The 12,084-nt window shown below is 39.7% G+C and overlaps 1 protein-coding gene across 1 annotated transcript; it reads left to right on the top strand.

The window, feature by feature from the left end:
* Window positions 1–4,147: 4,147 nt before the first annotated feature.
* On the top strand, window positions 4,148–5,929 carry LOC134064411 (interferon-induced protein with tetratricopeptide repeats 2-like). The gene is made up of 2 exons (XM_062520328.1): window positions 4,148–4,152; window positions 4,633–5,929. The coding sequence occupies exons 1-2, from the start codon at window positions 4,148–4,150 to the stop codon at window positions 5,927–5,929; spliced, it is 1,302 nt and encodes a 433-aa protein (XP_062376312.1).
* Window positions 5,930–12,084: the final 6,155 nt, after the last annotated feature.

Here is a 12,084-nt window from a genome sequence, read left to right as displayed (position 1 = left end):
AAGCTTCTCCTCTGAATCCATTGATTACCACATAAAGGCTGCAGAAATCCCTAAACAATCTGTAGAGAGGCAGAAGAGCATTCAAATTCTCAGGAGAATTGTTAATCGTTGCACCAATTCAAGATGCAATGAAATCCGCCACTTTCTGTCAGACATTGAACTGAACTGACTGCTGCTGGTCTTTTCATGTAGACAGTTAATGATGTAATATGTAGATACATGCTGATATCAGCGCACAAATGTGAAGAATGTATGCAAACCTGACTGTAAAAAAACATCTACACTCACAAAGATCATGGAAAATATGCACAAAAATCAGAAATTCACACAGAAAAATAATTCGATTCATACTTCAGTGTGTTAAACTGTGGCAGGGCATCCTGGACCTGCTGCAATGCCCACTGTAACATTGATCCTGTGTTGAAGTCTGTATAGTGCTCTGCTCACTGTAATATCGATCCAGTCAGTGCGGTCATCTGTATGCCTAATTGTTGTGTCCGTAAATGGCCCGGCCGCACTGTAAGGGTGAGCTGACGGTGCACTCTACTCCACTCATGCCAATGGTGTATTCATTGGTCTTTGGGAAGTCAGACTTTGCACGTGACGTCACAACTATTGGCTGGCAGGCAAGAGCATCATTCTACAGCAAACCCAGTAAACCCCTCACGTATCTTGCCAGGACACCACTAGTTCTACTATACGAAAGTTGTTATTTTTATCTGAAAAAAAAAACTACATGTCAGGTAGTTTTGGGCAATTGGATGCACTAATTACAGAGGAGATAAAATGAGATTATGGGATTTTTGTTTAAAAAAAAAAAAAAAACGTATCAAGCTGTCATTCACCGGCAGGCAGGGTCTACATTCAGATGAGGACTTCATGATAGGCTACAATAGAACAGATGTTACTTTGTGTAGCTATGCACATGCAAACATTAGCCATTTTTGTCATGAATACATGACCGCAACCTCTATGGGCCAGGTGACAAAATGTGTACTAAGTTTTCACAAGCCCTGTTTCTGCCTGTTTATTATTAAATGTATTTTTTGTTTAATGCATGAAACATTTCACCAGACTGCTTTAATATACCTGTACAATGACAGGTATAATTCATTTTATTTATTAAACTATAACAACATTGTATTCATGAAAGGCAAATAAAGTCAAAAGAAAACAAAAAAAAAAAAAAAAATTCAGTTTTTCCTAAATAACTACATGAACTGTGGCACCGAGGATGACGTTATGTTTATGGTATGTTGGTCTCAAGAGCCCGCATCAACTTAGCTTATAACCAGTCATTTGTGATTTGCACGCCTATGGTAAAAAATGAAAATGCAATATGATATTTGTTTCAATCGCTCCTATCTTCAGATGAAATGTCCATCCATGGGGGGCTATAAAATAAATGTACAGTATTTATGTGTACATTTACTGTACATCTATCGGCCTGCAGATGGTGCTATTGAGCGAAGGGTTGCACGGACACACGCACAGACACGGTCACACAAAAGCAAATAAACACATGCGAGCACTCATTTATATACACATGAGCTGTAAGAGTAGGGGATGTATGCATATAAATTGCACAAATAGGAGTTACAGGAAAAGTTTACAAGTGTCAATTTATTTTTGTGGAGAGAATGTGCAGAACTGAGCGGCGGTCATATTGTGTACCGCTATGCGGTGCATCTAGTTATTATTATTATTATTTGTATTATCATTATTATTACTATTATCAAGGCAACAAAAGCACTTCACAGTGATGGGGGGGGGACACACACCTCACTAGCCACCACCAATGTGTAGCACCTACCTGGGTGATGCATGGCAGCCATTATGTGCCAGAATGCGTTTTGCCGCGTTTAAACCAATCACAACACTCTTTCCTCTGAAAATGAATGAAGCGCTTCCGTTCAATCCATGTGTTATGGTTGCAGTTCTGCTGCGTCACTGCCTTGAACACGCCTCTACCCAGAGCCGTTGGAGCTGCTCAAAGTGGATTGGTTCTCGACCAAAGGGGGCAGTTCCGCAGTTTTGCGGAATTCAGAAATCCTGCCTGATCAGCAGTTGGCCAGACCAGCGACAGCAACGCCGAAGGTGTTACGTCACTGGGAGGGCGTGCCAGGCTAACCACGCACCAGCTTGAGGTGGAGAGTGAGGGAATTAATAAAAATGAGCCAATTACATTAGGGGATGATTAGGGGGCCAGAAGAATGAGCCAGTTACATTAGGGAATGATTGTGGGGCCAGAAGAATGAGCCAATTACATTAGGGGATGGTTAGGGGGCCAGAAGAATGAGCCAGTTACATTAGGTGATGATTAGGGGGCCAGAATAATGAGCCAATGAGATTGGGACCAGGACACTGGAAACCCTCTACCCTTTACAATAAGTGCCATGAGATCATTAATGACCACACCGGCCCATTCTCTGCCACTCTCCTCGATCCTCCAGGCTCGTTCCCACTGATCTATAACTAACACTGGATAGACTATCCCATTGTTGCCGCCGCATTATTCTTTATCTAGATCAGTGGGAACGAGGAACGAGGACCGAGGAAGGAAGTGAGGATATACTGTATATAAAGATAAAAGAGAGGTGCCCAGTGAGTCAGGACCTCTGTTTAGTGTCTCATCTGAAGGACAGCATCTCCTGCAGTACAGTGTCCCCTTCACACTGGGACATAAGGATCAATGTTCTTTGGTCAGAGGGAAGGGAGCCACCTACTGGACAATATAATTTCCAGCAGCAACTTAGTTTTCCAATGGTTTCACATCCAGGTACTAGTAACCAAGACCACACCTGCTTAGCTTCAGTGATTCAGCAGAGACAGGGTATCCGTTGGTCTGGTTGCTGGCTACTTTATATTAAAGGGGCCATATTCCACAAAACTCACTTTTTCTGTGCTTTAGTACTTCCATTTGGGCCTCTGATGCTTCTACCACTCAAAGGGCAAAACAAAACAGTGCATCGAGTTTTTGTGAGTTAGTTGAGAGATGTTGTTGATGTCAGAGACCATGCACTTCTGTAAGTTAGTCAGATTTGTCCCCTATTGTTACGTCACGGGGAATTTGAATATTGCTACCCCAAGAGCCATATAGGGTACTGAGCATTTATTACTGTTTACCATGGTTTGATTAACTCTATTGAAAGGTTAATGAATGAGGAAATCCTGACATGCTGGAGATTTAGTTCATGATTTAGTTGTGCTGTTTTCAAATGGGTTTGAATAAAAAAAAAAATTCTATCCTCATTGCATGTGTAATGAGTTGAAATGAGGCACCTACTGTATGCCTTTAAAACTGCATCTGTGATGCACCTGATGCGATGTCCATGCCCAGTTACTGACATCTGGTGGAGACATATAAAGATAAGTAATCTAAACATAGACGGCATGGTTAATCAAGGCATGTTTTGAAGGTAGTTAAGAGGGCGTGGATGGTAACTGTAGTCATAAATCTACGTAATTGCAACTACACCCAGTTCTTCTAGTTCCATTTCTGCAGAAACAGAAAGCCATGCCGGAGATGTGGCACATGACCTGTTTTATTATTTGGAAAGGCCAGTTAAAGGTCTCAAAACAGCCGATGTTAATAAGTGCATGTGTTATATTATCATTTGTAGACTGGTCAATAGGAAATATCATGTAATATCATAATCATCAATCTCATTCAGGACATTTGTAACAAAGTAATAGACCATCACAGACCATGAGCCAGAAATGCCAGAGACCCAACTGAAAAAATAACAAAAATACTGAATTGGGTTTGTTATTTTGGTTCACTGCATGCTGTATGTTGTCATCTTAATGTTGTATAATAATAATAATAATAATAAAAATAATGATAAAAAAAAACATACCTATGGTAATATCTTCACAAGTGACTAAATCTTATTGATTGTATAATACTGTTCTGGCACAACCTACTTGGAAGTATGTTTCAGTTTCACTAAATTGCAACTTAACGTCCTGCTCATGTTTCCTGTCGTTTCCTAATCAACGTGGCAGCTTTTATTACTTCACAGATAAGTCGAGGGCCTCTCTGGGCCTATATATTGGATGCTTGTAGAAGGCTCGTAGCTCTTGAGAGAAGCTACTTGGAGAACACAGCATCTTCCAATTCATTACCACACTATTGCAAGCCATCATGGAGTAAGTAAATTATCATTACATGTTATTTTTCATGTGTCCTCTCTGTCAAATTCCGTATTCAAAGTATAAGAACACACTGACGTGTTATAACTTGTATTTATTAATATAACCGAAGCAACTTGGTTTACGTGTCTGTTCATTCAGTTGACTACATTCACATACACTGAGCATGCGCAATGCGCATCTTATACAAATGAAGTGTACTGATTGGCCAACATAGAAAGCAGGACTTAATGAGATTCAAACCTAAATCCTATGATATTCTATGTGAATATTACACTCTCCTGCTGGATTAAGCTCTGTGTATGAGTTTACAATTTTGTAAAATTGTATTTCTGCCTGACTCTGTCTCTCTCTTTCTCTCTATCTCCTTTATTTTCACTGCCCCTGCCCCTACTTCTCTCGCTCTTTAAATCACTCTTGCCCTTTAAATCTCTTTCTCGCTCTGTGCCATTGTCTTTATCCCTCTCTCTACTGTAGCTCATTACAGACTCCTCTGAGGAGAGAGCTGGACGGTGTTGAGTGCCACTTCACCTGGAACCTTAGTTGCAACGTTAGCCTTCTTCACCAGCAGCAGGAGCGTCTGGAGGACCGCAGTCGACACGGCTGTACTTGGGAGGGCCATCTGTACAACCTGCTGGGTTACGTTGTCTATCACATCCAAGACTCTGCAGAGGAGGCACTGCTACACCTGCGACAGGCTGAGGCGGTGCTCAAAGAGCAAGAACCGGAGGGGAGAGGACCACGTCTGCTGGTCAACCAGGCTAACCTGGCCTGGGTGCACTACCACTTGGGGGAGCTGCCAGAGTGCCAGGCTTATCTGGAGGAAGTGGCCCGGCTCCAGGAGGAATTCCCTGCACCTCCTGGGTGTGAACTGCATCCAGAGGTTTATGGGGAGAAAGGCTGGACTCAGGTGAAGTTTGGGTATGATTTCAAGAAGCAAGCCGTAGATAACTTTCAAATGGCTTTGAGAGGAGATCCAGATAGGAAAGAGTGGCACATAGGCCTCACACTGGCCAAGTATAAACTTTATGAAGCTAATAAAGACTTGACAGAAGAAATCATTGAGCAAATTAAAATTGCAAAGACAAAAGATCCAGAGAACCTGCGCATATTAGTTATCTACTGTAATGCATTGGCAAAAGTTGGCAGAAAGACAGAGAAGACTGTGAGAGAGGTTCATGAGCTAGCTCAGCAGCTGAATCCAGATCTTGATGGTCTTGGAGATATTCTTCACTTCTTACGTCTCCACGATTCACTGGATTCAGCTTTACAAGTTGCAGAAGAGATAGTGAGGAGATATCCCTCTGAAAGAGAAGCCAAAAAGGAGCTAGCTCTTTGTTATAAATGGAAGATTTTTGATATGCAAAACAGCTCGGATCTAAGTGAGCTGATGAGACGAGGCATCAGTATCTATGAAGAGGTCACCAGTCTTTACCCATACTATCTCAGAGGGAAAATAGATCTTGCAGGAATATATGGCAAGTCTGGAAATGTGGAGAAAGCAGATCAAATCTACATGGATCTTCTCAGTAAGACAGAAGACATGGAGCCTGGAGCTCTACAGTTGTTATATAATAGGTACGCTTGCCATCTTAATTGGTATAAAAGGCTCTCCTCTGAATCCATTGATTACCACAAAAAGGCTGCAGAAATCCCTAAACAATCTCGGGAGAGGGAGAAGAGCATTCAAATTCTCAGGACAATTGGTTATCGTCCCAATCATTCAAGATGCAATGAAATTCGCCACTTTCTGTCAGACATTGAACTGACCTGACTGCTGGTCTTTTCACATAGATAGTTAATGATGTAATATTTAGATACATGCTGATATCAGCGCACAAATGTGAAGAAATGATGCAAACCTGACTGTAAATAACGTCTACACACTCACAAAGATCATGGCAAATATGCGCAAAAATCTGAAATTCACACAGAAAAATAATTTGATTCATAGTTTAGTGTTTAAACTGTGGCAGGGCATCCTGGACCTGCTGTAACTGATTGACTAATTGATCCTGTGTTGGAGTCTGTACTGTATAGTGCTCACTGTAATATTGATCCAGTCAGTGCTGTCATCTGTATGCCTTGTTGTGTCTGTAAATGGACGGTTATGAATGGAAGATTTTTCAAATGCACGATAACTCGGATCTACAGTACGTGAGCTGATGAGAAGAGGCGTAGAGATCTATGAAGACTTTATCAGGCTTTACCCACACTATCTTAGAGGGAAATATGGATCTCCTCAGTAAATCAGAAGACATGGAGCCTGCAGCTCTACAGTTGTTATACAATAGGTATGGATGTCATCTCCATTGGTATAAAAAAAATCCTTCTCTGAATCCATTGATTACTAGGCTACAAAAAGGCTGCAGAAATCCCTAACCAAACTCCAGAGAGGGAAAAGAGCATTAAATATCTCAGGACAATAAGCTAATCGTGGTTCCCATCGAAGATACAAAGAAATCCAAGATTTTCTGTCAGACATGATATTTTCGTATATAGGCCTATAGTTGTAATGATGTCACATTTTACTTGTGTCAGTAAATCTTCAGGCTGTATTATCTCTTCAATAAAAATGATATAATGTCCGCAACACTGCTATTACATACATTTGCATTACATTTACATATTGTACATTTAGCCTATACATTTGCTCCACTTTTTTTATTATTATAGTTATTTAAAGTGAATTTGTCTCCTATCCCATCGGCCTTGTCGGCGTGTTGTTTACCACTGGGTGTTTATCACAGTTTCTCACAGTTTGAAGTCCATTGATGTTAATAAGGTTAATAAATCAGGAAATTGTGACATGCAAGAGATTTAATATATTTGTGCCGTTTTCGAATGGGTTTGAATATAAGCTACTAGATATGTAGTCATATTCATAATTGTGGTTACTGTACCCAAATTTGTGGATAAAACCTCAACATGGGGGAAAGAGTTTGATTTGATTGAATGCAATGGAGGTGCAAGATTGTGAGTATACACTAATCCAGCGCGAACTTTATGGGCGCTGCCATCTTGAATATCGCCATTACTGCGTGCCTGCGATTGTGATGAGTGACACTTGCCTGTGCTTTTCAATGAAAGCATCCTGTCAGAGAATGTCTAACAAGATATCCTGCTCATGAAAGAAAATGTCAGGTGAAAGGGAACATTGGATCAATGATGTCAGACTGTGCCAAAACTTACCGATGAAGGTAATTTATTAACAACATAAGGTATTAAGACGTGTATTAATGACAGCTAACCTCTGCAACAGCTGCCTATGGAACCAACGGGCTAATTTCTTAGCAGCCAGCCACGCAGTAATGGCGGCGCTGTGTTACTTCCGTGTTTCGCTGGATTAGTGTATAGACAAAGCCTTACAAAGATGAAGACATATCAATTCATGTGCATATTTATTTCATGATGTTTTAACAGTTCACATTCCAGAACAATAACATGTAGCCCTGTGTACACAATGTTATGAATGAAATGAGCTGTTTGGGGGCAATTCCATTGGATGGAAATGTAAAGTTGACATTCTTTCAGCAATGGGCACAATCACCTACCAATAACCACACCTTTAGAGGATTCTATTAAAACCACATAATGCACAGTATAGTTTTTTAAAGGAACACTTCACTGTTTTTTCATATTAAACTATGTTATTCCCTTCATTAAGATGAGTTGATACATACCTCTCACGTTTCAATGCGTGCACTCACTGGCTCTGGTGTACGGCGCAACTGTGATAGCACTTAGCTAGCCCAATGCATTCATTAGGATCCAAACAGAGATGAAGTTAGAAGCGACCAAACATCTCCATGTTTTCCCTATTAAAATACAGTTACACGAGTAGTCACACGACCAAGTTTGGTGAGACAAAATAAAATTTGCATTTCTAAGCAGGTAAAAGGGATAACTACTGTATATTTTGTGGCGCAGTAATATCCTCACTCTTGCACTTTCAGTTTCACTTTGGAGTGAGGATGTTACTGCGCAGAGTCTAAGTGCTCCCAATGTTGAAACGTGAGAGGTATGTATCAACTCGTCTTAATTAAGGGAATAACACAGTTTAATATGAAAAAACGGTGAAGTGTTCCTTTAAGGTTTGCCTAAAATGCCTGCTTTAGAGGCCACTGTTCCCACCTAGATTTGCCTCAATCAAAAATCAAAAGCTTGACCTCTCTGGAAAGCTAAGACACAACAGGTTCAGTAGAGACCATCAGGATAACTGTGTGATGTACTGACACAGGGCCACAGAGGCTAGAATATAGTTTTTTCTTCCAGGCGGATTGCAAGCTGACCATAAATCAGCCCTTTAAGTCATATATACTAACCTAGAAACAAAATTGAGCCCCAGCACTAGGTCTTGTTAGGTTGGGTGCAAAAGTAGATCAATATAACATGAAATATGAGTGCTGTAGAGACCATTATTTGCCAAGATATGTCCATGCGTTTTTAAAAATCCCCTATGTAAACTCCCCATAGGACTTTTGGCAATCCAAAATGCATACTGACAATCAAATGCTTACTGCAAATGAACCCCTTTGTGTAGAAGCATAATCTTGGTCTCAAATTAAAGGTAACACTCTGGGGTTTCTTGTAGACTTTTTGTCAGGTGTTCGGATATAGAGTAACTACACAAAATATGGACTAATTGCACAAAAGTCTCTATTTTTGCATTTACTTTGTTGGATCAATGGTTGAATATTAGCTAGACTATACATATGGACAACTAATATTGGATAAAACAACATGAAGATTCAATTTCTATGGATTCTTGTGAATATGTCAGTACCCAATATGTGGCATTTACTTGTTGTAGTGCAGCTACACTGCAGCCAGATGTCAGGGTGGCACCAAAAGCGGAGGAGGGGGAAGAGGGCATTTTTTATTAAATTTGATTAAGACATAGTATGATTAATCTGACCATGTAAAGCACTAAACAGATAGTACATACAAAAAATGGTCAGTTTTGGATTCCCAAGAGTCCAATCTTTCAGAAAATGTATGACATTATGGGTTGTAACATTGTTATAACCCTCAAATTTGACTTTGAATGGTGGGGGGAGGTGGTGGATAGGGGGGACTGACCCGCCGGCGGGTCATGTGAAGAGTAGTGTGAATTAAGTGGGTGGAGGTTTCTTAAAAAATATATGATGTTTGGCCTTTCAAAGGCCAACCCACTTGCAAACTTCACACAATGAATAACTTTGTCATCATGTAACACATGCCAAACATGTCAGACTTCCCATCACATGTGTAAGTTTGATTGAGGTCTTGCAACCATTATAACCATTCTGACTTGCCATTCAAACTTGTTTGCTGACATTACAAAATGAGCGTATGAGTGTTTACATGAAACTGTAAGTGAACTTTATTAAATAAAGCAACAGTTTTCAATTGCAAGAAATCTGCTATGCTGATGATGTACAACCAAACATTTCCACGATTGGATGGAATTGTAAACGTAACATTAGTGCGGCACTGGGCACCATAGCCAGCAGATAACCGCACCTTTAAAGGACTCTATTAGTTAGGGTATTTTTTTTTTACTATTTTATTATGCTTGAGGCTTTGAAAGGCAACCTTGCAATCAGTGAATAACTCGTCATCACCTAGCTGTAGGCTACACTGCATGGGTACATTTGATTGAGATCTTGCATCCATTGCCACCATTCCGACATGCCACTAAAAACATGTGTAGGCATTCCAAAATATGTGTTCTGCAGTGCTGAAGAAACAGAATTTATTATATACTGTACATGTATGTCACATATTTCCAAAGTTATAAGTAAATTCAAATGCCTCTTTTGGGCTGGACACAGTTAGCCCCCAAACAATTACGGAACATCCTGTGTGAAGAGTGCTGTTTGATATCTTATAAACCATATTATTTCACAATGTATTCCTCCAAAAACCTGTCCTGAATGGATTGCACAAAACAAGCACTCATACAGGCATATCATAAAATACGTGATACATAAAAAAAAAATGTTTTTTCGGAATGGTTGCCATTGGTGCAAGATCTCAATCAAACGTACGCTTGTGGTGTTAGAGGTGATGACAAGTTATTCACTGTGTGATGATTGCAATGTTGGCCTTTCTAAGACCAAGCATCCTATTTTTAGAAACCTCTACCTAGAATCCTCTAAAGGTGTGGATGTCTGTTGGTGATTGAGCCTGATGTGCTCAAACACACGTTTGGAATGTCAGCAAACAAATTTGAGTGCCAGGGTGTGACAGGTGAAGACAAAGTTATTCACTGTGTGATTGCATCATATTTGTAGAAACCTCTTCTTAATAGAATCCCCTAAAGGTGTGGTTATTTAGTTTAGTTTATTGATTTTGTTTGACAGGGACCATGCATAGAATAACTTCTATGCCAGGGTTAGCTAAATAGCTAATTTGCACCTGTAGTCCCTGGGCAGGATGTTCAAGCACAGTAAAAACACAGACAGATGAAAAGACAATAGAATTAACATTACAAGTAAAAGAAAAGCTAAATGAAAAACAAAGGTCAATGATCACAAGCTTGATTGTCTTTGAGCCATGTCTTCAAAGACTTTTTAAAACCCCTAAAACTTGAAGAGTCTCTGATATGGAGTGGGATTGAGTTCCATTTTCTAGTTGCTTGATATGAAAATGCTGATTGGCCAAAAGTGGTCTTTTTGAATGTAGTGTAACAGTCACCTCTCATTGCAGCCCTAGATACCCTAACATTGTCTCTACAGAATGACACACATTGCTTAAGGGGTGGTGGTGCAAGATCATGGGTTAATTTGTACATCAGACACATGTCAGAGAAACAAATAAAACTGTCAAATGTTAACAGGCTATGTTTTTTTATGATAGTACAGTGGTGATACTTTCTTGGTTTCTTATCAAACACTTTCACAGCCTGTTTGTATAGAGAGTACAAGGGTTTCAGAGTGGTCACCCCTGCCTGAGACCAACTTGTAGCACAATAAGACAAATGGCAGAAAATCATTGAATGCATAAACAGTTTAGCAGCATGCAAGGGTAATTGATGTCTTATACTGTATGTCTAAAAGTAATCAAACTCACTCTGACATTTCTGGATATCTTCTTAATATGCTTTTTAAAATTTAGATTAGAATCAATAATTATGCCCAGGTATTTGAAATGGTCAACTATTTTAATCACCTCTCCTTTGACCAGTATGTCAGGTTGTTGCTGTGCATTTATCTTTCTAGAGAAATACATAGCAACTGTTTTACTAACATTGAGAGTCAGACAGCTACTAGTTAGCCAATCTGATACTTTATTTAGGACTGCAGTAAGTTTTAGAGCAGCCTGTTTGTTGGTGATTGTGCCATTGCTGAAAGAATGCTAAGTTTACATGTCCATCCAATGGTGGAATCATCAGCATACCATTTCCAATAAATAAGAACTTTTGCTTTCATTTTATGTTGTTCACTTACAGTTTCTTGTAAACACTTCAACACATTTTGGAATGTCAGCACTATGAGTGATCCTTATGATAGATTATGATGAATCAAAGAAATTGTTCGCGGGATTTGGGGTGCACTTGAATTCTTCGGTCATCCTGTTCAATCACATCAAGGTATCATTTACTGATTATCTGTCTCCGATTGTACCAAGAATGTTAAGTTTACATTTCCATCCAACTGAAGACTGTATATCATCAGCACTGCAGGTTTCCCGTAAATGAAAACTATTTCAGACAAAAGTCTGGTTGCATAATATGCATTGGATGCATGACCTCAACCAACCTTGCACGTGTAGTGTGACAGGTAATGACAAAGTTATACACTGTGTGAGGTTTGCAAGTGGGTTGGACTTTCAAAGGCCAAGCATCATATTTTTAGAAACCTCTACCTAATAGAATCCTCTAAAGGTTTTTGTTGGTGATTGTGCCCATTGCTGAAAGAATGTTAAGTTTACATTTCCATCCAA

The sequence above is a fragment of the Sardina pilchardus genome, chromosome 18 (genome assembly GCF_963854185.1).
Source record: "Sardina pilchardus chromosome 18, fSarPil1.1, whole genome shotgun sequence".
NCBI lineage: Eukaryota > Metazoa > Chordata > Actinopteri > Clupeiformes > Clupeidae > Sardina > Sardina pilchardus.
The sequence above is the reverse complement of the archived record's forward strand: the minus strand, read 5'-3'. Positions and strand labels throughout refer to the sequence as shown.